A 27,572-nucleotide genomic window follows, 5' to 3' on the forward strand; every position below is an offset into this window, starting at 1 on the left:
GGAGAATTCTATGTAAAACAGAATTTTGACTGCTCTTGCAAAAAACATAATATATGTCATAACATGCACAGGCTGTAATGAACAGTATATTGGTTAATCAGAAAATTTAAGAGCCTGGGTTCGTGTCCACAAACAACAAATAAAGTGTCCTGAAACCCGATGTATCCCACTGAGTGAACATCTAGATGTCTGTGCGAAAGGAAACGATGTTAAATTTACAATATTTCCTTTTATCAAGTTCAAAATTCGGACAAAGTAAAACGAATTTTAAAAAGAACACTACTTCATAGACAAGTACAAACCAATGTTAAACCATTGCAAGCTGTGACCTTGTCGCTCTAGAATGTTGTCCCTATTATGACGTCACAATATATATGTAATGACGTCATACTGTAACCGCTACAATCTCCCTGAAGAGTAAAGAACGAAACATGTTGGAGAAAAAGGCATTCTGTTTTATTTATCTATGCAATATATATATATATATATATATATATATATATATATATATATATATATATATATATATATATATATACATGTTGTGTAGTCATGCATGTTGTCGGAATGCAAGCTGGGGGTGGTGACTTATGATTTGTATTCAAATTACAGCGTTCGCTCAAGTAATGATGCCTTTAGCATTAGTCCACACCACGGGAAGAAGCAATTGAAGCTTTACTTACCAATACTGGGCTGCTTTGAAGAGGTGGGAGGACTTGTAGGCGGTTCTAGCATTGGTATGTTGTACTGCTGGGTCTGATGTTCGATAACGTTATGCCTTTGTAAAGGAAATGGAGTACAGGTATTGGTGTTGTAAGGTATTTTACCCGTGAAGATCCGGGTAAGAATTGGTCTTCAGCAACCCATGCTTGTCGTAAGAGGCAACTAACTGGTTTGGGTGGTCATGCTTGCCCTGGGTGATCCGGGTTAGAATTAGCCTCCCAACAACATATACGTGTAGTAACGGGCTATTATCTAACAAAGTGTTTAACTCTGTAGTTTGCGCCTCACTTCAATCACTGCTGCGTCAGGTCCAGACTATTATGTACAACCCTTGATATACACTCTTCAAAAAAGTAAGGGAACTTCATTTTTGATTTACAATTGAAAAAATTGGGATATATATCGATGCAAATATATGTTGCATGTGTATGATTTTCAATTAACCCTCCCACCCCCACCCCCGACCCTCCCAAAAAACAACAACAACAAAAACCAAAAACGGCTGGAAACAAACACTAACAACAGAACTATGTGATGCAAGATCATTGCCAAAATTAATGGTCTACCGTCAACATCAAGAATGACACCCGATGCACGTGTATGGGGCTACTGCGTTGTGCACGTGCATCCCATGCGTTGTGTTTAGAGGTGGTGGCAAAGAGATATGGTGGTGCGTTCGTAATATGTCTGTCTTTGAAAAGTTTGTTAACGCTTATACTTCCTATCCAAATTGAAAGTTCAGGTTCCCCTACTCAGAGTATATATTCTGTAATTATACCGCGTTAAACAGTCAACGCACACATCTTGATTTTCAATTACCCATGATCGTACAGGCTTTCAATGAGGTAATACCGTATAATTTCAGATCACTGTCATGTAGATCATGCATGGTTTGTTCTTGCCATTTAAGCTAAAATCTTACAAGAAACGTCGTCAGTAAATGGAGCCTTGTATTTTGCTGGCGTGTCCCTGATTATTGCCGGAGTTGGAGCCATCATTGCGTGGGTGTTGATAAAACGCTGGCCACCTCTCAGTGATGAACCTGTGGCCCAGGCTTTTGTGATGGGCCGGAAGGACATCGCCGACGACACAGGCGACGAAGTTGGCGACGGCCTCGGCAATGGAGACACTAGTGGGGCCCAATAATCGTCTGTTCATGCGTCGATTTAGATATACACTTAAAAAAAAGTAGGGGAACTTCATTTTAAATTTACGATTGATCAAAATGGGAGATATATCGGAGTCAATCAATGTTGATGTGATAGTGTCGGTGGTGGAATTGGGTTTAACGTCGTGCTTGAGAATATTTCGCTCATATGACGACGTGCATGCGTGTGTATGTGTATGTGCATCTGCTTGTACTTTCCCAGACTGAATCTGGTTTTATAGTGCTAGCCCACTGAGTGAAGTGGAGCATGAATACCCCACTCAGACACATTATACCAGTCCTTGTTGTACCCATTAATGCCAAGCGCCAGGCAGGGACCAACACGTAACATATTTTAACGTCTTTTGGTATGACGCGGTCGGGGATCGGACCCGCGACCTTCCGCAATCCGGGCGGACGCTCTAACCACTACACCACGGAGGCGGTCTGATATGATAGTAATGAATGTTTCGAGAGTGCATCACCACTTGCACTTCCCTATAGCCATAGTTGTAGTTGTTGGTACAGTAATCGCACTTGAAAGATTATTGGTGCATGACGTGAAATTTGCATGTGTACTTTTTTCATTTTAAAAAAAAACAAAACAAAAATAACCCGGATAGAAACAAACACTAACAACTGTGTGATGCAAGATGATTGTAAAAATTAATGGTCTACTGTCATTTATCGACCATCTTGAAAACCGTCAAAATCAAGAATGACACCCCATGCACGTGTATGGGGCTACTGCGTGCACCACAAGCGTTGTGTTTAGTGGGGTGATAAAGCGAAATGGTGGTGCGTTTATAAGATGTCTGTCTTTGAAAAGTTTGTTAACGCTATTTTCTATCCAGATTGAAAGTTCAGGTTCTCCTACTTTTTAAGAGTATATAATAAGTCTGCTTGAATGTCTATGTCGGACATCTAGGATAAATTGCTGAATGCTTAATGAAGACAGTTACAAGAGATTGAGTGAGTGAGTGTGGTTTTACGCCGCTTTTAGCAATATTCCAGCAATATCACGGCGGGGGACACCAGAAATAGGCTTCACACATTGTACCCAGTTACAAGAGAAGTTACTATTGGATAACTGCTATGATAAGGTATGATGATGTTCATAAATCTATGAAGATTATAGTCATGCTAAAGGCAGTGTATGATGTAAACCAAAAACCCAGCCAGACATCTGGGCTAGTAACTTCAAAAACTTACCAGCCCAGGAGAGATTCAATCAGTCCTTCTTAAATACTAAATAGACAGTGTCAGTGGACACGTTATCTGAATATTTCTTTTCACCCGTCCATCGGGCTGGCTAGCTATAAACTTAGACCGTCCGGCAAAATCTAGCCCGTCTCGGGTGGTCGGGCGGGCCTTATTTCATACACTGCTAAAGGTATGGTGATTACAGTTATGATGATAGTGATGCGGGTGGTATGATGATGGTGATGATAACGGCTATTATGATGATGGTGATAAATCATGATAGTGAAGCTAAAGGTATGATGATATTGATCTTTACAGCTCTGATGATAGTGTTGATAACGGATATGATGATGATGATGATGATAGTGATGCGGGTGGTATGATGATGATGATGATTACGGCTGTGATGATGGTGATGATAACGGCTATGGTGATGATGATGATAAATCTATGATAATGATAGTGATGCTGATGGTATGATGATGGTGTTGATGATTACGGATCTGATGATGAATGGTAGTGTATTTGGAGCTTATATATTTGCTATACACTGGTACACAGTCATGTACTTGCATGAAGAAATATGTTTTTCGTGGGAATTATTAGGATATAAAGGTTTTTTAGTTTAAAATTTCCTCACGTTTTCACTTGATCCACGTGATCTTACGAATACAATATACACTGCATTTCAAAGACAACGATCATCCTGAGTAGATCGATACTGATGCTGTTGATCACTGGATTGTCTGGTCCAGTCTCCATTATTTACAGACTGCCGCCATATAGCTGGAATATTGCTGAGTGCGCCGTAAAACAAGAAACCAAACCTTGGATGGTTGACCATGCTCGACAGTTTTGGCCCTTGAATAGAAACGCAAAGAATTTATCTTTCTGCAAAAACACGTTTGGCTGGCTAAATACGACTATAAAATAATTTCCCAATAACGATGAAAGATTTGTATGAAGTAGCAAGTGAAAAAAAAGCAACCCACATTGTCATTACAACTTCGTTTTCATTATCATTGGAGATGACAACAGACCACTGGAGTCTGAAAAAGGCATATCTATTTCTACATATGATTAGACTTATCAGTTTACTACAAAAGCGTATCATTAATCAAAAAGGGCGACAACGCGACAATGCGACATATTCATTATGTCGCATTGTCGCGTATTTTACACATCTTGAATGGGGCGATACATTTTGCCCTTGACATGCAGCTGTTATATGCTAGACATACTGTTGGTGCTTTCGAGTCACTCGTTTTCGGTGAGCCATTCAATCCTCTGTCGCTATGTCGCCCTTTGATTGAGTAAGAAAATATTATTCAAAGCACTACAATGTGACATGGCGACAGTGTGACAAATGGCCAATGGGTTTTGAATGCATCACCAGAAATGAGTGACGAAAGCACCTAGTCACCAAAGGTATGCCTGGCTTATGACAGCTGCATGTCAGCAGTAGAGTATGTCCCAGTCAGCCCAGTAACGACGTCGGAAATGTGAAAACTTCAATGAGTAATACTTCTCAAAATCAGGCATTTACTTTTATGAAACCGGCATTGCTTTCAAATGCAATCCACTTGGAAACAAAGTAACAATAATTCCTTTTCATACGGAATTATTTTTTGGGGGGACAAAATCGTTTACGTTTATACAACGCTCGCGTCATTTAGTGTTTCACGCAATACTGTGTGGTCATACCTTCTGTGTTTCGACACATTTTATAATTTGACATGTCAGTGGATATCAGCCTACAATCTTCACATCTTGAGTCTGGTGTTGTGCTCTCAAGTCTCGATTCTGTAAAAAGCCCTGGTACTAGTCATGATAAATTCAAGGAAGGCTTCATCACTGGTTCTAGCCACCGCGAACCCAAGCATGGCTACATCCCTGATCCAAGTCATCGTACATCCGATGAAGAAACCAACCCAATTGTTAAATCTGATGGACAGCATTCTGCTACCCCAACTCATTATTCTGTAAATGAACTCTATGCTGCCACGTCTGGCCAGTCGGGTGAAGATGAAATAATTCCTAAAACTGATTCTATGGAAGAGATAGACGCAGAAGAGAAAACATCGGTAAGTGACCTGTTTGCCTTTAGGCTGCGGAGACAGATAATTCATTGATAGAAGTAGGTCGAATGGAAGAATATTGCACACGCGCATGTTGTGCCCTTAAACCTACAATGGTCTTAAAGGGCAACTTTACACGATAATTAACCTTTTTGTCTTGCACTTTTTCAGCATAAAAAGTGTTTGTCAAGCAGCCTCATAGCCAAATTGATTGATTGATCGATTGATTGACTCAGAGAACATATACCAGAATCATTAATTAAGATGATAAAACGATTTAATATGTTGATGAAATTGAAGTGTACGTTTTGTCAAACTTTCCAGATTGTTATTTAACTTACTCTAAATAAGGATAGATCCAAAAGTAAACAAATGTTTTATCCCAATGTCTCATTGTGTGATTGCTGCTTGTAGATATCTCAATGTTGCACGACTGTCTAGGCCATGTTTCCAGAATACGTTTCACTTCTAAGATTTTTACTGTTTTTGTCATCTTTGGCGTTTAATATAAAATCAGTCTTTGGATTTAACAAGAACGTAAGTTACAACGTAATATACGTCACGCTGTAGAACTGTAAGATGGAAAAGGTGTTTAACAGTTAAAGTCAAAATATATTCATTCCAATTTTGTGTGATTCCATGGCGTTTTCATGAAAGGGAACGTTCTATTTTCAAGTTTCTGATTTTAATCTGTGATACAATGTAAATGTGGTCTGCGTGGTTCCGTCTATTCTGGATTTTGAACAGGTACCCTGTGGCGTCAAAAGTGTGAAATATGCTTGACTGAGTACACTTTCTGTTTGTTTTTCAGATGAATTAATTGTTTCCTTATTTGATATTTGAATCAAGAACAAAAGAGATCATTTCCTCACGGTTTAAGTTGATACTACTAGTCATCCATGAACGTAAAAAAACTTGGGTGTTTATGGCTACCTTACTTCAAACCAGTGCTGCAAGTTTGTTCACTGAGTGCTGAAAAAGTATAAAATGTTCGTTCACATGTTGTAGTTTGGGAAAATAGACTTCTTTCATGGAATGTCGTGATTTAATTTTTAGCACTTTCCAATTTGAATTGTGCAGTTTCGTTGGGAATGACTGTGAAACGTACATATATGCATCACATCTGGCTAGAGAATGTGCCGACAATCTAAGTTAGCTACTCCCTTCTCAACAACCCTCACTTTCATATCGAAACCATATCCAAGTACATCACGAAGATAAATGCACTTCGCAGTTTTGAATTCTGTTTGAAATTCGCTTTTCTATGAAATCATCCGCACATTGTAGGTAGGACAAACTTACTAAGAAGTACATGCATCATAAATCTCGCTAGTTTTGACATATTACTAAATCACCATTCAAGGCGTTTTGCGTATTACCGAACGAGAGGCTATTATCGAATTAAATTCCATTTCCGTATATTTTCTCAACTTGCTGATCGTGACAGGTTTTTTTGAGCGTGTAGCTTCAGAGCTTCCAGGGAACCTTCCAGCAAAACTGTCGTTTAACATACAACATATAAATCAAGACAAGAATAAAAGAGAAGATTTTTTTTAAATCAATTACTCAAATTTCAGTTACGGAAGTTTATGTTAGAGGGACACCTCACTGTGCCTGCTGCCTTTGTTTTGGTTACAAGTGCAGTAAACCATTGTAAACAGGCAGACAGAGGGACTAGTTACTGTCTGTTTAAGTATTTTTTATTCAGATTTGGGTGGCAGTCTTCCTCCTGAACTGATTTGAAGTAGAATAATTTCCGTCAATGTAGTCTCAGTAGGGGCAGGGCAGCAGTTCTGCGAATCAACGATAGCACTCTATGTTATCCGATACTAAACGTGCCACAAAAGGCCAAATGTTTGTTAGTCTTGAATAATCGTGTTTGCTTGGTCCTATAAGACCGTGAATATGATATTTTTAAACAACAACGGTTCGGTTATTAATACTACCGTCCATGTTGAAATAAGTAAGTTCAACCCCTCAAAAAGAACATACATACAAATCAGTTATGAGATCGATCAAGTGCACTCTTCAAAAAAAGAAACGCATAAGCCATTTTAGAAGAATTTATTGCGTTAGTTTAAGAACAATTATTTCATGTAATTTCAATGGTAATACTAGTACTTCATTTCCAGACAAGGTTAGACATGACAAAGACCTGTAATATGAAATGTCATATACTGGAGATGCGAGTACTGATCTCTAATAGAAGCAAGTCTGTAATGGAGGGATGTATGGTCATTGTGATGCTCTTGAAATCAGCTTCACCCCCCAAATCATTTCAAGTCCTTCTTACTAATTTTTTAAATTTACTCAGGTGCCTCCAACGTTGCCTTTTTAAAAGATTTTCTTGTTTCGAATTTGGGGAGGTACTTTGAGTCAGTTACGTCCTTGTTAGAAATTCACTGTATTGACGTCAATCCGTTCTTTACAAATGCTATCGATTCAGGGACTATTTCCTCTTCCTCGTTCCTGTTCCTTAATATTTCATAATTTGCAAATTTCTGTAACAGCAATGAGGAAAGAGGAAACTAACTAAGTTGCGTTGATCGATGCCGATTGTGTCAATCATTGGATTGTTTGGTCCAGCCTCGATTAATACAGACCGCCTTCATATAGCTGAAATATTGCTGAGTGCGGCATTAAACAACAAACCAACAAATCAACCCAATAATCATGAAATTGTGCTCCTAAAGGAGTTTGGTCATTTGATCAATGTGTACTTGTTATTTCAATCCTTTTCGTTTGGATGCCATATAGACAATATTAAAAGTCGTTCTTTTGTAAACTTTGAGTGATATATATATACATGTTATGTAGTCATGCATGTTGTCGGAATGCAATCGCTGGGATGGTGGCACATTACAGACTTATGATTTGTATTGAAATTACAGCGTTCGCTCAAGTAATGATGCCTTTAGCATTAGTCCACACCACGGGAAGAAGCAATTTGAAGCTTTCCTTACCAATACTGGGCTGCTTCGAAGAGATGGGAGGACTTGTAGGCGGTTCTAGCATGGGTATGTTGTACTGCTGGATCTGATGTTCGATAACGTTATGCCTTTGTAAAGGAAATGGAGTACAGGTATTGGTGTTGTAAGGTTTTTACCCGTGAATATCCGGGTAAGAATTGGTCTTCAGCAACCCATGCTTGTCGTAAGAGGCAACTAACTGGTTTGGGTGGTCATGCTTGCTGACTTGGTTGAGACATGTCATCGTATCGTAATTGCGTAGATCGATGCTCGTACTGTTGATCACGGGATTGTCTGGTCCAGAATCGATTATTTGCTGAGTGTGGAGTTAAACAACAAACACACAAACAAACTGTAAGGTATTTCGTTCTGGTGACAAAATATTATGACCAACTGAAAACCGACTTTTAAATTCATTCTGTGATGCGTGTTCAGGCGCCAGGGTGGTCCGGGTTAGCGCCTCACTTTTAGCCTCCCGACAACATATACGTGTAAACAACAAACACACAAACAAACTGTAAGGTAACGGGCTATTATCTAACAAAGTGTTTAACTCTGTAGTTTGCGCCTCACTTTAATCACTACGTGTGTGTCATTATCTCCAGACTATTATGTACAACCCGTGATATATACTCTTCAAAAAAGTAGGGGAACTTCATTTTGATTAACGATTGAAAAAATTGGGATATATATCGATGCAAATCAATGTTGCATGTGTATGATTTTCATTTAACCCTCTCCCACCCCCACCCCCCCCCCAAAACAACAACAAAAAAAAAACGGCTGGAAACAAACACTAACAACAGAGCTATGTGATGCAAGATGATTGCCAAAATTAATGGTCTACCGTCAAAATCAAGAATGACACCCGATGCACGTGTATGGGGCTACTGCGTTGTGCACGTGCATCCCATGCGTTGTAGTTAGAGGTGGTGGCAAAGAGATATGGTTGCGCGTTCATAAGATGTCTGTCTTTGAAAAGGTTGTTAACGCTTATACTTCCTATCCAAATTGAAAGTTCAGGTTCCCCTACTCTTTTAAGAGTATATATTCTGTAATAATACCGCGTTAAACAGTAAACGCACACATATTGATTTTAAATTACCCATGATCGTACAGGCTTTTAATGAGGTAATACCGTATAATTTCAGATCACTGTCATGTCCATCATGCATTGTTTGTTCTTGCCATTTTAGCTAAAATCTTACAAGAAACGTCGTCAGTAAATGGAGCCTTGTATTTTGCTGGCGTGTCCCTGATTATTGCCGGAGTTGAAGCCATCATTGCGTGGGTGTTGATAAAACGCTGGCCACCTCTCAGTGATGAACCTGTGGCCCAGGCTTTTGTGATGGGCGGGGAGGACATCGCCGACGACACAGGCGACGAACTTGGCGACGGCCTCGGCAAAGGAGACACTAGTGGGGCCCAATAATCGTCTGTTGCATGCGTCGATTTAGATACACACTTAAAAAAAAGTAGGGGAACTTCATTTTAAATATACGATTGAACAAAATGGGAGATATATCGCAGTCAATCAATGTTGATATGAAAGTAATGAATGTTTCGAGAGTGCATCACCACTTGCACTTCCTTCTGGCCATAGTTGTAGTTGTTTGCACAGTAATCGCACTTGAAAGATGATTGGTGTATGATGTGAAATTTGCATGTGTACTTTTTTCATTTTCAAAAAACGAAAACAAACAAAACACCCGGCTAGAAACAAACACTAACAACTGAGTGATGCAAGATGATTGTAAAAATTAATGGTCTACATTCATTTATCGACCATCTTGAAAACCGTCAAAGTCAAGAATGACATCCCATGCACGTGTATGAGGCTACTGCGTTGTGCACGTGCACCACAAGCGTTGTGTTTAGTGGGGTGATAAAGCGATATGGTGCAGCGTTCATAAGATGTCTGTCTTTGGAAAGTTTGTAAACGCTACTTCCTATACAAATTGAAAGTTCAGGTTCCCCTACTTTTTAAGGGTATATAACAGTCTGCTTGAATGTCTATGTCGGACATCTAGGATAAATTGCTGAATGCTTAATGAAGACAGTTACAAGAGATTGAGTGAGTGAGTGTGGTTTTACGCCGCTTTTAGCAATATTCCAGCAATATCACGGCGGTGGACACCAGAAATGGGCTTCACACATTGTACCCAGTTACAAGCGAAGTTACTATTGGATAACTGCTATGATAAGGTATGATGATGTTGATAATATATCTATGAAGATGATAGTCATGCTAAAGGCAGTGTATGAAATAAGCCAAAAACCCAGCCAGACATCTGGGCTAGTAACTTCAAAAACTTACCAGCCCAGGAGAGATTCAACCAGTCCTTCTTCAATACTAAATAGACAGTGTCAGTGGACACGTTATCTGAATATTTTTTTTCACCCGTCCTTTGGGCTGGCTGGCTATAAAATTAGACCGTCCGGCAGAAATCTAGCCCGTCTCGGGCGGTCGGGCGAGCCTTATTTCATACACTGCTAAAGGTATGACGATTACAGTTATGATGATGGTGATGATAACGGCTATGATGATGATGGTGATAAATCATGATAGTGATACTATAGGTATGATGATATTGATCTTTACAGCTCTGATGATAGTGTTGATAACGGATATGATGATGATGATGATGATGATGATGATGATAGTGATGCGGGTGGTATGATGATGGTGTTGATGATTACGGCTGTGATGATAACGGCTATGGTGATGATGATGATAAATCTATGATAATGATAGTGATGCTGATGGTATGATGATGGTGTTGATGATTACGGCTCTGATGATGAATGGTAGTGTATTTGGAGCTTATATATTTGCTATACACTGGTACACAGTCATGTACTTGCAAGAAGAAATATATGTTTTCGTGGGAATTATTAGGATATAAAGGTTTTTTAGTTTAAAATTTCCTCACGTTTTCACTTGATCCACGTGATCTTACGAATACAATATGACTACACTGCATTTCAAAGACAACGATCATCCTGAGTAGATCGATACTGATGCTGTTGATCACTGGATTGTCTGGTCCAGTCTCGATTATTTACTGCTGAGTGCGCTGTAAAACAAGAAACCAAACCTTGGATGGTTGACCATGCTCGACAGTTTTGGCCTCTGAGAGAGTTCGGTCTGTCTCGCACCGACGCACATACAATACCCTGAATAGAAACGCAAAGAATTTGTCTTTCTGCGAAAACACGTTTGGCTGGCTAAATACGACACCGACATTAACATACTATAAAATAATTTCCCAATAACGATGAAAGATTTGTATGAAGTAGCAAGTTAAATAAAAGCAACCCACATTGTCATTACAACTTCGTTTTTATTATCATTGGAGATGACAACAGACCATTGGAGTCTGAAAAAGGCATATCTATTTCTACACATAATTAGACTAATCAGTTTACTACAAAAGCGTATCATTAATCAAAAGGGGCGACAACGCGACAATGCGACATATTCATTATGTCGCATTGTCGCGTATATTACACATCTTAAATGGGGCGATACATTTTGCCCTTGACATGCAGCTGTTATATGCTAGACATACTGTTGGTGTTTTCGAGTCACTCGTTTTCGGTGAGCCATTCAATCCTCTGTCGCTATGTCGCATTTCGCCCTTTGATTGAGTAAGAAAATATTATTCAAAGCACTACAATGTGACATGGCGACAGTGTGACCAATGGGCAATGGGTTTTGAATGCATCCCCGAAAATGAGTGACGAAAGCACCTAGTCACCAAAGGTATGTCTGGTTTATGACAGCTGCATGTCAGCAGTAGAGCATGCCCCAGTCAGCCCAGTCACAACGTCGGAGATGTGGAAACTTCCATGAGTAATACTTCTCAAAATCAGACATTTACTTTTATGAAACCGGCATTGCTTTCATTTGCAATTCACAAAATAACAATACTTCCTTTTCATACGGAATTATTTTTGGGGCGGACAAAATCGTTTACGTTTATACAACGCTCGCGTCATTTAGTGTTTCACGCAATACCGTGTGGTCATACCTTCTGTGTTTTCGACACATTTTAAAATTTAACATGTCAGTGGATATCAACCTACAATCTTCACATCTTGAGTCTGGTGTTGAGCTCTTGAGTCTCGATTCTGTAAAACGCCCTGGTACTAGTCATGATAAATTCAAGGAAGGCTTCAATACTGGTTCTAGCCACCGTGAACCCAAGCATGGCTACATCCCTGATCCAAGTCATCGTACATCCGATGAAGAAGCCAACCCAATTGTTAAATCTGATGGACAACATTCTGCTACCCCAACTCATTATTCTGTAAATGAACTCTATGCTGCCACGTCTGGCCAGTCGGGTGAAGATGAAATAATTCCTAAAACTGATTCTATGGAAGAGATAGACGCAGAAGAGAAAACATCGGTAAGTGACCTGTTTGTCTTTAGGCTGCAGAGACAGATAATTCATTGATAGAAGTAGGTCGAATGGAAGAATATTGCACACACGCATGTTGTGCCCTTAAACCTACAATGGCCTTAAAGGGCGACTTTACACGATAATTAACCTTTTCGTCTTGCACTTTTTCAGCATAAAAAGTGTTTGTCAAGCAGCCTCATAGCCAATTTGATTGATTGATCGATTGATTGATTGACTTTAATTTACGACGCTTTTAGCATTATTCTAGCAATATCAAGGCGGGGGACACCAGAAATGGACCTCACATTCTCATAGTTAAAACAGTACAGCTATCATTAGAAACTAATTACTTTTTGCATTATATCGATTCATATTTTGCACATTTAATGAGAGTTCTATGACCACAATAAAACACCATAGCTTATGTCCCTTTGTAAATGACGTCATTGGTGCCCAACTTATAAACGAATGACGACATTAAACTATATTTTGCACGTATTCGTGTGGCCACCATCTGGTCATATACCAGCGGATTCGTGGGTTCTTTTAAGTGCACAGGGTTATGAACTGTACCCTAGGGGTTGTGGCAACACGGAAAGAGTCTGCACACAAGGCTGACTCCAAGTTTTTTACACCTTATTATAGTCTTTAATACCACAAACTAAAGCTATAATTACCATTTATCTTATCATTACACATATCATTGCAAAGACTCATAAATTATAATGTTTCTGTCGCAAAAATCACAAAGACTCCACTCTCACTGTAATCAAGTTCCCTACCAGTGCCACTATAGTTAATACCTAATGTTGTCTTTTTTATCTGGGCACATACCATTATTATCCAGGGTACAGCTTAATTAAGCCTTATGCAACCAACCATAAAATGTGTTGTTTTAAGTGGTCTGTCTTTTGGGAGGTCGGTCTTATGGGAAGATACCATTTCACGTGGTGCAGGTGTGGTTCTTGTGTCTCGTTTCCCAGGCTACCGTTTTAACCGTCTCGTTGCCTGGCCGTCAGCTGGCTTTGTGTATCGGTCGGTTCTACACTGTAATGGATCGTCCCCTGCTGATATTGCTGGAATATTGCTAAAAGCGGCGTTAAACCAAACTCACTTACTCAAAAAATAGTATACATTGTACGGAAAGTGTTACCACGTAACTAAACTGTATAACACTGAACCTGAGTCGCCTTCCAACAGTATCTTCTTTCAGCAAAACTGAACAGTCATTCTACAACGAAACTGCACAACTGCAGTCGGCGAGTTTGCAGGATGCGATTTGTGAAACCAAAAAGCCTCTTGATCTATAAATACATTGATAATAATAAGGAAAGTATAGGAAACATGAAAAGCAAGGAAGCTAACCAGTCATTAAACAAATGCTTAACATGCATTGGCATACATGGGTAGGGGGTACGGTTTTTCTGGTGTCGTTTAGTGACGGACCGGTCAATAAAAGCTGCCTCTTTAAGATGGCCACCGCTACCACGAGTCAAATGTAGATAAGTTTTGAAAGCAATCAGGAACTGTTTATGAAAACCCCCATCAAATACGCTTGTGAAAACATACACAATTGCAATGTAATCAATTGCTAAACTAAAAATTAAAAACTATTACAATATAAAAAATGTGTTATTTAGAGGATGAAATGATATAGTTTAGATAGCAAGCATATTATGTCTACGAAAGATACAGGTTAGTTGAACACAGACCAGTAATGTTCGTTTTTAAAGACCGATTTTTTAATGACATAATCATATGTGACGGTGATGATATTGTAACGTTGCTGCAAAGCCTTATGGGACCATTGGTTACTTTGAAACAACATTTCGTTCTCTAGTTTAATACAGCATCAACGCAGAAACACAACCGTAGTACCCAGAAGATCACTTCAGACAAACAAAATGTAATTTACGTTTTGCATTTTACGTTAATTGGCAGTTAGAATGGTCCATGGCGTTACACGGGAAACCCCAAAGACACAAAAAAAATCACGTGTTAGTACCCGTTTGAATGCCTGCATGCCGGCAGAGCAATGTTCATTGTATGGATTCAATTGTCGATCATGCCTTTTTTCACCCTAACGTAAATGACTAAATGTGTTACGTAAACTTCATAAAAATATTTCTAACGGAATCAATAATTAAGATGATAAAACGATTTAATATGTTGATGAAATTGAAGTGTACGTTTTGTCAAACTTTACAGATTGTGCTTTAACTTACTCTAAATAATTATGAATCCAAAAGTAAACAAATGTTTTATCCCAATGTCTCATTGTGTGATTGCTGCTTGTAGATATCTCAATGCTGCACGACTGTCTAGGCCATGTTTCCAGAATACGTTTCACTTCTAGATTTTTTACTGTTTTTGTAATCTTTGGCGTTTAATAAAAAATCAGTCTTAAGTTACAACGTAATATACCTCACGCTGTAGAACTGTAAGATGGTAAAGGTGTTTAACAGTTAAAGTCAAAATATATTCATTCCCATTTTGTGTGATTCCATGGCGTTTTCGTGAAAGGGAACGTTCTATTTTCAAGTTTCTGATTTTAATCTGTGATACAATGTAAATGTGGTATGCGTAGTTCCGTCTATTCTGGATTTTGAACAGGTACCATGTGGCGTCAACAGTGTGAAATATGCTTTACTGAGTACACTTTCTGTTTGTTTTTCAGATGAATTAATTGTTTCCTTATTTGATATTTGAATCAAGAACAAAAGAGTTCATTTCCTCACGGTTTATGTTGATACTACTAGTCATCCATGAACGTAAATAACTTGGGTGTTTACTTCAAACCAGTGCTGCGAGTTTAATACTGTTCACTGAGTGCTGAAAAAGTATAAAATGTTCGTTCACATGTTGTAGTTTGGGAAAATAGACTTCTTTCATGGAATGTCGTGATTTAATTTTTAGCACTTTCCAATTTGAATTGTGCAGTTTCGTTGGGAATGACTGTGAAACGTACATATATGCATCACATCTGGCTAGAGAAAGTGCCGACAATCTAAGTTAGCTACTCCCTTCTCAACAACCCTCACTTTGATATCGAAACCATATCCAAGTACATCACGAAGATAAATGCACTTCGCAGTTTTGAATTCTGTTTGAAATTCGCTTTTCTATGAAATCATCCGCACATTGTAGGTAGGGCAAATTTACTAAAAATTCATTCAAGGCGTTTTGCGTATTACCGAACGAGAGGCTATTATCGAATTAAATTCCATTTCCGTATATTTTCTCAACTTGCTGATCGTGACAGGTATTTTTGAACGTGTCGCTTCAGAGCTTCCAGGGAACCTTCCAGCAAAACTGTCGTTTAACATACAACATATAAATCAAAACAAGAAGAAAAGAGAAGATTTTTTTTAAATCAATTACTCAAATTTCAGTTACGGAAGTTTATGTTAGAGGGACACCTCACTGTGCCTGCTGCCTTTGTTTAGGTTACTAGTGCAGTCAACCATTGGAAACAGGCAGTAGAGGAATTAGTTACAGTCTGTTAAAAAAAATACATAACAATTCATTAAGTATTTTTTATTCAGATTTGGGTGGCAGTCTTCCTCCTGAACTGATTTGAAGTAGAATAATTTCCGTCAATGTAGTCTCAGTAGGGGCAGGGCAGCAGTTCTGCGAATCAACGACTGCACTCTATGTTATATGATACTAAACGTGCCACAAAAGGCCAATGTTTGTTAGGCTTGAATAATCGTGTTTGCTTGGTCCTATAAGACCGTGGATATGATATTTTTAAACAACAACGGTTCGGTTATTATTACTACCGTCCATGTTGAAATAAGTAAGTTCAACCCTTAAAAAGAACATACATACAAATCAGTTATGAGATCGATCAAGTGCACTCTTCAAAAAAAGAAACGCATAAGCCATTTTAGAAGAATTTATTGCGTTAGTTTAAGAACAATTATTTCATGTAATTTCAATGGTAATACTAGTACTTCATTTCCAGACAAGGTTAGACATGACAAAGACCTGTAATATGAAATGTCATATACTGGAGATGCGAGTACTGATCTCTAATAGAAGCAAGTCTGTAATAGACGGATGTATGGTCATTGTTATGCTCTTGAAATCAGCTTCACCCCCAAATTATTTCAAGTCCTTCTTACTAATTTTTAAAATTTACTCAGGTGCCTCCAACGTTGCCTTTTTAAAGGATTTTCTTGTTTCGAATTTGGGCAGGTACTTTGAGTCAGTTACGTCCTTGTTAGAAATTCACTGTATTGACGTCAATCCGTTCTTTACAAATGCTATCGATCCACGGGACTATTTCCTAATTTCTCGTTCCTGTTCCTTAATATTTCATAATTTGTAAATTTCTGTAAGAGCAATGAGGAAAAGAGGAAACGATACTGCGTCGAAGCAAAGACTCTTTGTTCACAACTTAACTTGTTTGGCACACCGTTTGTCCGGAATAGCCCGACATGGCTGCTCGGAATAGCCTGACAATGATGTTCAGACGAGTCGTCAAGAGTTACAAACAATTATGAAAATTCGATGTTGTGAAATATGTGAAGAATAGTCATGAATATTTATGAGTGGGCGGAGCTTATGTTTCGCCCTTTGACTTTTCTTTGATCCTTTTTTCAGTTTTGGCTCTTTTATCCTCCTTACGCACTACTTTCACTTGAACACGAAAGTGTATCTACGTCTGCTGAGTCATGTAAAGATGAATAACGTGGAATAAGGGTGCATTTTTTGCCCTACAACATAACAAAAACAGCCTTTCCTTCTTTACTTAAATTTAAATGTTAGGGGAAAATCAATATCCAAATGTTTGTTAAAATTTCGATCGTAATTTTGTAAACAAAGGTGGCATTTCAGGGAACTTTATTTTCATCATGTTTACTATAGCTGTTCTGTCTTGGAATATGAATAATGGGAATGGTGTATTAAAACAGTTAATGCCCTTTTGTTACCAGTATGTCATAACTCCAGTGCAGCAGCTGGTATAATTAATATAAAGAAACACCTTTCAAAACGCACGTAAGGCTCGCATCTTAACAAACGTTACTGAATTCACCTGTTTATTTCTATGTTTATATTAAGCGACAGGCTTGGTAGGTATACGGATATAGAAATTGTTAATACTCTGTTATTCATGTGTGTGACTCAGGGTACAAAGCCAAAGCCGAAATCACCAAAACGTGCATGTCTCCACTGATAGTATAACATTTTGAGTGAATATTTCAAAGTAAATTCATCTAGTGTGAGCAAAACAAATTACATTTTCGACAAAAGGTATGGTCCCTTTCTGTTCATACCCAGAACATATCTTCATATGATTTAAATTTTTAGAATATATGTTAAATATGATGTCTCCATAAAAGTGTAATCCACGTTACCTCATGAAAATGTACGGAAGCGCTGAAGGGACCTTGATAAAATATAATTTATCTTGAGCGCACGAGTCAGTATGTTGAGTGCACAAGTTAATATATTGAGCGCACAGGTTAGTATCTTGAGCGCACAAATTAACATCTTGAGCGCATAAGTTAGTATGTTGAGCGCACAAGTTAGTATCTTGAGCGCACAAGTTAACATCTTGAGCGCACAAGTTAGTTATCTTGTGTGCAATAAGTTAATATATTGAGCGCACACGTTAGTATGTTGAGCGCTCAACTTAGTATCTTGAGATACACTACTCTATAAGCAGTTCATGTCGAAGCAACGGGGGAGCGGAAACGCGAGCTAATTCATGTTTATTTCAGTCTTTGGTTCCAAAACAAACATATACATGTAACACATCTTCTTGTCAAAAATCATGGCATAGTATAGTACGCAACTTGAAGCGTATTCTGAGGTGTATGTACCTCTTTCGCACCAGATACCAGATTTGCTGATGTTACAGTGAGTGAGTGAGTGAGTACGGTTTACGCCGCTTTCAGCAATATTCCAGCAATATCACGGAGAGGGACACCAGAAATGGACGTCACACATTGTACCCATGGGGAATCGAATCCAGGTCTCGGCGTGACGAGCGGACGCTTTGACCACGAGGCTACCCCAGCGGCCCGCTGATCTTACAGACTTTTTTGCGGACAACTTCCACGATCTGGACAAAGACATGGTTATCGTTGGATGCATAAAAAATGTATCCAATGCGGTTTAATCGTGAAACAGGATAGTGTACGTTCGTTGCCAATAGTGTTGGACCCGGATGGCGTTGAATTTCGCTCAAGACACCGTCTTCATCGACGTGTTTATTCTTCAACTTCCCGTGTTGTTAAAACATGTTAAATAAACTACAACACACATACGTATACATAAGGGATTGAAACGGAGGAAGTAAAACGGGGAACATGGTATTTTAGTAAGAAATAAAGTCGGTACATGTGCTATACGGCACATATAAATAAGGCTGCTTTTATATGATATTGTACAGAATTAAACTCAATACATCAGACATCAGTTTTATAATTAAGTATAACACTCAACGTTTACATTTTTCATGGTCATGTAATACTATACATTCATAATAAAGCCGTAGCACAAAACAAGGTATCCAAGCTTTATGCTAGTGTTCATAATACGTTGTACCAATATTAGAAGTCATCATAAACACCTATAGTTAACTCCGACTTTGCATCGTTTGAAATCTTCCAAAAAGGATATTAGTTTGTACATTTTAGCCATCAGTCAAGCAAACGTGCGTTCCATTAATGCCATTAAATGCTAAACACGAAGTTGAGCGCTCAAGATACTAACTTGTGCGCTCAAGATATTAAATTGTGCGCACAAGATACTAATCTGTGCGCTCAAGATATTAACTTGTGCGCTCAACATACTAACTTGTGCGCTCAAGATGTTAACTTGTGCGCTCAACATACTAACTTGTGCGCTCAATATAAATTATATTTCATCAGGTCCCTTCAGCGCTTCCGTAAAAATGACCATATAATTATTTTTTAAATTATATGTATTCATTAGATAGTATGCCTTATTTACAGTTTTATAGCGGGACAATACAATATTAATCTCATAGCCACTAAATTTCAGCCGAATTCTCACCATGATGCTTCACAGGATGAAGGTTGTCGAGATTTTTTAAGGATGTAATCTACGTGACCACAATAAAATAAAAACTGTACACCCAGTGTCACCAAAAGGGTTTTTAAATGAATAGACATATTCAGTAGTAATAACTAAGTGAAGGAGATGCTCTTCCGTACACCTTAAACGTTTGGTGGGTACTAAAGGACGTCAGTGTACTCTACGTTATGTAATCTACGTGACCTCATTTCCAAAGGAGCATCATCTTTTTCGCGGTATGTACACAAAAGTTATGTACCTTTGGCACTGACCGTCCACTGGTTCCAGAAGTAATATTGCCGCAGTCATCCAAGCACCAAACGCAAACGCATGACGGACATTTTGTTCAGTGGCGTGATTGAAATGTGGACGATTGTCCAGTGACACTTTACAGTTCACCACACACTATCAGGACTACTCAGCTAAGGCAGTTTTATGGATCTAAAGTTATGGCATGAACTCTTCTACACATTATTGATTATTTACTTTTAATTGGCTTATCTTTGTTGATATTCTACCTCAAACTAAACAGGTGACGTGACAACAGCTTGGATGATTTTTCACTGTACTTCTGTACTGTCTGTACTTTAAATGATTAATGAAACTAAGAAACAGTTAATGTCTTTTGTATCTTTTAACGTAACTCTGTGTAATGGTAAAGCAACATTTCACTAGCATCTTTTCTAAATGTCTTTAGAGCGCGCTTCCTTTGTCTTCGACCATACTATAACCATCCGATGTGGCGGTTACAACCCGGACGGAACTACTTTCTCAAATGAAAAGAACAATTTCGACTATAATTACTTTTTATTACTTTTTAATGACAACAGACACTGAAATCGCGACGAATTCCAATACCACGTTTCTGATCCTCCTTTCATTACACTGTCCAATATATTTCGCAGTTCGAGAAAAAAACGTTATCCGACAGGAATTTCAAATCCCGCCCACACTTCGTCAAATGCATGTTCAATAACAGCACTAACTGCCGGAGAGTTTTCGGATTATATTCAGATTCATTGCTTTTGCGCACCTCGCATACAAAACGACACAGAGAGTAATTAAGTTCATCGTCGTTTAGATCCTCGAGTTTGTGAGCTATTAAACTTAAACGCTGACCGGATGTTTCCCTCGTAAAATTCTCTGATTACGTGAATTTCAAAAAGACCACAGGCCCAACGTAAATTCTGTTTGGTATTTTGAGGCACACTTGTCTCGCATAATCCTGCAATTTCAGAAACCAACAACGGTACAGAAAATCTTTCATGATAACTATGCTTCCCACTACCGCCGCCAAACACATTCTCACTCACGTGGACTTCTTCCTCCACGTCACTAATATCGCTGTAATGTTGCTGAAGAAGATCCCTTTCCTCCGCAGTTTCCAGTGCTGTGCATAGAATTTCATCATCTTCAGAGTTTTCACTTATTGTCAAAAACTCACACTGTGAAGCTGGAATCAACGTATCGTCGCTGTCGGTCCCACTCATACCTGCTGTGTAACAAAAAGACATGTGCGCGGAGACCATGTGTTTGTAAAGGTGAGATTTCCGAAAAGCACGTGCTTTACGTCCTCGGTTCATTAACCATCCTTGATGAGGGCCCGGAATGAAATCCTATGTACCCCTGAAGCTGATTAATCAAAGAGCATCGGGCCGCTTTCTCAAGAAGACCTTCGATAACTGGTAAAGACATATTAGCGTTGATTTAACGACGATAGCGACTGTACGTGCCTTTAGGTAGAATACAGCATATAACACACATTAGCACGCGCCGTACATGACATAAGTCGACCGTACCACAAATCTTGCTTTGCGCTTAAAAACTATAGTCCATTCATTAAATTACAGACGCGTACCAAATAAATATTATTCTTTTATTTTATTAAAAGCAATATTTGTGTGCATGTAGTTAGAGGACTCGGACGCGTTCGGTTAGAAGAGCCGGTTCCGCGCCCTCGGCTCTAACCGCCTTAATCCATGGTTACAGAACGCGTGGAGTCTTCTAAGGCTATACATATATAGATAGAGTGTTATCGTAATGTGATTACAAGATTTGCATTCAAGTTGTGTAACCAAGTTTTGTTGTTTATCATACTATTATACAGATCTTTGTGAAATATATTTACAGTAACACATTTGATGATCAATTTATGCAAATTAGTTTACCCAATCATGATTGGTCATCTTTGTTTTCTCCTTGACGTCTGACTTTTGATCATTTGAATTTTGTGAACAATAAATGATGTTCTAAAATAGAATAACTCATGAGAATTGTATCAAACTGTTTGACAGGGGAAAGAAATGTTATGTGTCAACTACATTCCAGATGACAAGTAATAATTACACTTGACTTTAATCAATCAATGATTTCAGTAAATTTATAAAGATGTAAAATAAATAAAACATAATACCTCCCGTCATGACAGAGCCTGTTTTGTTTCCACTATGCAGACAGGGTGGGTGTGTATCTGTAGAATATTTTTAGAGAGTTTGAATTCAACTCTTTTAGCAGGGTGGAGGGTTGTCTGCAGGTCTTCCCTGTTGGAATCTGGTGTTTGGTAATCAATGCTTGGGTTATGTGTCATGATATTTATCAATAAACTTGAAATATAGGTGTGTTTAGTCAATCAAGGTCATCAACTGTACACATTTGCACTGGGGTAGGGAGTCCTCACCAACATTCGTCTGCCATCACATTAAGTTTAAGCCGCTGAACATAGACAAGCATGTTCAAAGTGAACATGTCACAGTGGACATTTTCTGTGTAGTCCATGTATCCACATCCATCAAAATGTTGGTGAGAGCTACTCATGTGTGTTAGAAATGTCAGAGCATCAGCTGACCATGTATTAGCTGACCTTTGTTACTTTCCCCATACAATGTCAAAAGAAATATGTTTTTTCTTAAAGGTGTTTTATCATCAAAATACAGAGCAGCTTTGTCTTCCAGTGGGACAGGCTACAAGAATACTATGTTAAATATTATAATATGTAGTACCGAAGTCATTAAGTTGGTTCATACACATATCTTTATGTCTGTTGAAAGAATCTTTACAACGATCAACCAAACCATGTACAAACACTCACGTGTTATATAAACTCGTAAAGCCAACAAAAGGCAACGTTTGTGGCGTCATTGACTTCAAAAGCATATGATTGTACCAATAGAGATGTTCTCTGGGACAAGGTTGCAGCTGTCGGTGTAGGTGGAAATATGTTAAGTGCCCTACAACCCTTGTGCAAGGACGTTCAGTGCTGTGTGAGACTACATGGGTATCCAACGCCTTGGTTTGGGGGTGAATCGAGGATTGAAACAAGGTTGCTTACTCTTCCCCGTGCTTTTAACTTTATTTATCAAAAACTTCAATCTTTATTTATTCATACTGAAAGGCCACAGACCTGTAGTACATTAATTAGTCATGTGTGGGTAGTAGAACATTCTTTCTGAGAATAAAAGCTTTGTGAATATCTATGAACAATCTTTCTAAATGTGTTTTACTCGAATTATTCATCAATGATATAAACTTATGAGTTACAGGATGTACATAATAATATTTCTTTATATATCTATTTCTTAACGATAAATATGCTGGGCAAACACGTAAAGTGAAATTCATCTTCTATCTCGTTTAAGTTGCACATTTGACAGATTCTATTTTCTTTCTTAATTCCTTGGTATCTCCCAGTTTCAACCTTTAAATCATGCGCAGAGCAGAGGAATCTCGCCAGTGAAGATTTATATTTCCTTATGGTCAAATCTGAAAGATACTGTCCTGTATATATGGAATCTTTTATCATTTTGTAGTAAAATCATTTATTAGATAATAAGAGACTAGCTGACCAATTTTGAAGGAATATATCTTCAAGTCTTTGTTTAACTAAGCAGACAAAATGAGAATGAGATTCTACAATTTGTTCATGCCAGGCATCGCCGAAGCCGATAGATAATAGCAAGTGTTTTATATTTGTTACCGTTTTCCATGGCTATCATATAATATCATCATATCATAACATTTTCTTGGCAATCTGTGTGATCTGTGTAAAAATTTTAACCAGTATCTAATAAGTTTTACATTTGATTCTACGTACAATGGATATCATCCACATTCTCCGTCAACTATACAAGTTGAGGTGGCTGTTTTCACGCCCAGAAGTTTCCTGCATGCATACAAATGGACTGTTTCTATAACATCATACGTTTTAAAACCCCATACTTCTGCACCATATAGCAAAATTGGATATATTTTAGCGTCAAATGTATGAAAAATAGTCTAAGACAAGTCGCCTAAAATATGTATATATTGTGTTATACCTATTAATATTTTCTTTGCTTGTATAGATGCCTATGATGTGTATACTGCCCATGAAAGAGGATTGGTAAAATGCACAGCATAGTATAAAATTGTAGAAGTTGTCAGTGGTTATACCTGCCTTGGGTTCCTTTTAACGGAAAAGTTAGATTTTAAGGCAATGACAGGTGCAGCGGCCAAATCTGCTAACAGGGCACTCGGGTTGCTTATATCAAGGTTTCAGTTATTGGGTGGCATGCACTATTATACATATACATATCCTCTAGCTTTGCCTTTGGCGACATGCCCTGTTTATGCCGAATCTAATCACCTAATCGTCTACCGTTTTCCAATATTTCTGCAGTTTCTCTCTCACATGTGTCCAATTCTCTGGTTGAATTCTAAAACGCAAATGTAGAAAACGAAAGCAATATCCATGAGGCCATATACTTTTCGATTAACCCTTATACGTGCACATGGATAGGGTTCAGTTTTAAGCATCTTCATAAATCGTGGCGAGCTGTAACCAACACGATATAAACAAACAACAGTTTTCAGGCGTGAATAATACTTGTCTCCAAAAGAAATTCTAGTGTTTGAATCGTCGTAATTTCGTCTTTGGATGCAAAACCGCATTTCATAGAGGTTACATGCTAAGCACTAACACACGTTTTTTTTCTATTAATTTTGAAAGACCCTGCAAGAAAACAAGCCCACCGTGAACGTGGAAATCATGGCTAATACTGGTAGTCATGCCCGAACTGATCACAACAATCCAACGTCTGTTGAGTACCACTACATTGACGACATCCCCGACTCCGCCTATCAACAGGCGATGGAAGAAAACCAACTGGAAGCCGAAAATGATTATGAATGTATTGCTGAAACCAATCCTGGTTATGATTACATTGAACCAATAAACGATCCACGTACGGTAAGAGTTGAAGTTCTGTTTTTAGGTCAATAGGTCTCAACATTACTCTTGATACATAACAATCTTATGAATACCAAAATACGAAAAACTTTACCGGTAGTTCTTTTGTTTTTGTTTTAAAACATATTTTATTAATGAGAAAATGACTGGGTACAAGTTGTACAACTTAGAACACCCTTTCCGTAGTATTTACATAAATACTATTTACATTCTTTATACAAGGTGGACAGAAAAGAACAGAAAGATGGGAAACAATGGAACAACTGCAATAATTAAAAGAATCTTTTTGATTGACAAATATATGTTTGAACAATTGTAAATATGTTTTGATTTATGCGAAGTCAAATCTGCATTGCCATATAATAGTAACTCATAATTTATATTCATATTGGTAACACTGCGTAGATTAAACATCATGTTCTCTGTCCAGTATATAATTGACACTCAAATAGGTAATGATAAGAATTTTCACAAAGATTTCCACAAGAACAACTTGGGTTATCTTTTATACCAACACGGAATAGATCATAATTCAATTGGCTACCCATGTAACGTAGTTTTGTAAGGATGGTATTTGGGTTTCTCGGTCCAAAATCAAAAGATTGAGGAGCAGTTTTATGTTTTATAACAATATTAGATTTGAAACTACTACGCAATGAACTTCACATTGTTTTTAAACAACCACTACTTGTGATCGTGACCAATGGCCACAATCGCTATTTTGATCTGCAATGCTGACGGGTTCTCTTTGAACTGTCGTACATGCTGTTTCATTCTAAAGTTCACTTCCTTAACCAAAATTAACATAACTCATGACCAAAATATTATGCATATTTTCATGATACCAATTTCAGTTATAAAATTGAAATGCAACTGAATCATAGCGTCCTGATGACCTCGTTTTTTTTCTTGTTTCAGTTTTCGGAAAGGAAGTGTAAGAGGGGTATTGTTTTTCTCGTACCCATATTTGCTGGCGTAGTAGTGAACTTCATAGCTGGGCTCTTCTTTACGACCTTTCCGCTGCAGTTCACCAGTAAAGTTGGAGGGATGGTATTCATAGTGGTTAACGCGCTGGCAGGTATAATGTGTTGGAGATATGTGATTATAGTTTGTGCTTCTTTTTCAATAATTATTGTTCATCAATAGATCAGCGAGCGAAATAGACATGGGAAAGCGAGCCACCGCTTTAAACACTGTAGCCAGAACTGGAATGATCCATCTAAGCTTAATGCACCATGACCATCAACGTCATTTCTGTCTGTTGTGCCAGTAATTGTAAAGGAAAAATGTGTTTCCAGATAGAAACTAAATATTTCATATTTCGCTTTCAGTCACGCGGAGGAACCTGTCTCTAGTATGTTGTGTATTTCAGCTGCCTTCTGTGCCCCGCTTATGATCAGATACGGCTTCCGCAAGGTCGCTTTCGGCGGAAGTGTTCTACTCATCTTATCCTGTATCTCGTCGTCATTGACAACCAGAGATGACATTAAGATAGTCACCACATTCATCATCATGAAAGGTCTGTTTTTAATCGATTTTCAAGTGAAACCTTCTATCTATTGTGGGCGTAATAATAGGCATATTGAAGGTCTACTGAATCTAATGAATATGAGTGTTGTCAAAGGAGTAGTATTTGGAAATGATGACGGAGCTTAGTATACATTTGTGTTGTGTATGTAAAAGATTAGTTGGATGACTCGCTCACTTAATATGAAGTTTTCTATCATCATACTACCAGTGAAGATCCGGATCTTCAGTAACCCATGCTTGTCGTAAGAGGCGACTAACGGGATCGAATGGTCAAGGTCGCTGACTTTGGTTGCCACATGTCATTGTATCCCAATTGCGTAGAACGATGCTCATGCTGATGATCACTGGATTGTCTGGTTCAGACTCGATTATATACATACCGTCGCCATATAGCAGGAATATTGCTGAGTGCGGCGTTAAACAACAAACCAACAACCAACCTCTTCATCATACAGCTTCTAAATGCCACTAAAAGAAGTTGTACTCAACATGCATCCATCCACTTACATTCCTACTATCCTCCTTCTACAAAAGCAGTTCATAATAAGGGTTATATATTGATATGAAGCTTCTGTATACTATTGCTTGACCTTGATAAACGCCTTTCTACTTCGTTGCTAGGTTTTTCTGTTGGTCTTCTTCGATCTACTGGAGTCGTGGCAACAGTCGACTATCTCAACACTCGCCCAACTCTCGCAATTATCATCAGCTACTTTAGCTTCATCATCGGGATGTTTGGTTATCTATTCAACTTCATTCGCTCCCCAATAGGGCTTGAGATACCTGCTATATTGGGACTTGTGGCTGCTTTGTTTCTACAAAAGAACTCACAGACCCATCAGAATGTGACCAAGCTCTTCAAACATCCACCGTTTTATGTCCTCGCATCGATAACAGTTGTCTTTCTATGGGTAGGTATTTTAGAGGTTGTTAATTGAAGATGATACAAAACTTGAATCAATGAGCTGTGATGACCCAGCGGTCAGAGGAACCTTGAATTGATCGATCTGCGAATAGTTTGAAATCACATTTTAAACCTTCACAAAATGCCTGATCTTGACATGTCCCTTTGCAAATGTGATAATGGAAAAACTATGATTCATACAAGAAAATAATATTTGTACTCTTTTTAAAGACGATGTTTGGTATCACTTTCCAAACTTTTGCGAAAATGGTGTGCCCTCAATCTTAACAACGGGTCAGGGGCTTTGGGGTAGCCCAGTGGTTAAATCTCTCATC

At 38.3% G+C, this 27,572-nt stretch overlaps 2 protein-coding genes and 1 long non-coding RNA gene across 3 annotated transcripts; 2 read left to right on the forward strand and 1 right to left on the reverse strand.

Moving 5' to 3' along the window:
* Positions 1 to 2,470: 2,470 nt before the first annotated feature.
* Positions 2,471 to 10,196, reverse strand: LOC124278405. The gene is made up of 2 exons (XR_006899081.1): positions 10,067 to 10,196; positions 2,471 to 2,716 (listed from the first exon to the last, which is right to left on the reverse strand). It is a non-coding gene; the product is annotated as an uncharacterized LOC124278405 (long non-coding RNA).
* On the forward strand, positions 8,049 to 9,838 carry LOC124278402. Its single transcript, XM_046714115.1, has 2 exons — positions 8,049 to 8,168; positions 9,317 to 9,838. The coding sequence occupies exons 1-2, from the start codon at positions 8,057 to 8,059 to the stop codon at positions 9,550 to 9,552; spliced, it is 348 nt and encodes a 115-aa protein (XP_046570071.1). The 5' UTR covers positions 8,049 to 8,056; the 3' UTR covers positions 9,553 to 9,838.
* A 1,909-nt stretch (positions 10,197 to 12,105) lies between the features above and the next one.
* On the forward strand, positions 12,106 to 27,271 carry LOC124278382. Its single transcript, XM_046714097.1, has 5 exons — positions 12,106 to 12,535; positions 24,564 to 24,803; positions 25,722 to 25,881; positions 26,176 to 26,322; positions 26,955 to 27,271. Exons 1-5 carry the CDS (start codon positions 12,188 to 12,190, stop codon positions 27,269 to 27,271), a joined length of 1,212 nt encoding a protein of 403 aa, XP_046570053.1. The 5' UTR covers positions 12,106 to 12,187.
* Positions 27,272 to 27,572: the final 301 nt, after the last annotated feature.

The sequence above is a fragment of the Haliotis rubra genome, unplaced genomic scaffold (assembly GCF_003918875.1).
Source record: "Haliotis rubra isolate DU_JTF1 unplaced genomic scaffold, ASM391887v1 Scf236, whole genome shotgun sequence".
Lineage (NCBI taxonomy): Eukaryota > Metazoa > Mollusca > Gastropoda > Lepetellida > Haliotidae > Haliotis > Haliotis rubra.

Excerpts from the sequence above, each read along its gene's own strand:
- LOC124278402 (XM_046714115.1), top strand. The coding sequence starts at position 8,057 with ATGATGCCTTTAGCATTAGTCCACACCACGGGAAGAAGCAATTTGAAG. Across the intron at positions 8,169-9,316 it reads TGTAGGCGGTTCTAGCATGG|CTAAAATCTTACAAGAAACG; the intron begins GTATGTTGTACT and ends TTGCCATTTTAG.
- LOC124278382 (XM_046714097.1), top strand. The coding sequence starts at position 12,188 with ATGTCAGTGGATATCAACCTACAATCTTCACATCTTGAGTCTGGTGTT. Across the intron at positions 24,804-25,721 it reads CAATAAACGATCCACGTACG|TTTTCGGAAAGGAAGTGTAA; the intron begins GTAAGAGTTGAA and ends TTCTTGTTTCAG. Across the intron at positions 26,323-26,954 it reads CACATTCATCATCATGAAAG|GTTTTTCTGTTGGTCTTCTT; the intron begins GTCTGTTTTTAA and ends CTTCGTTGCTAG.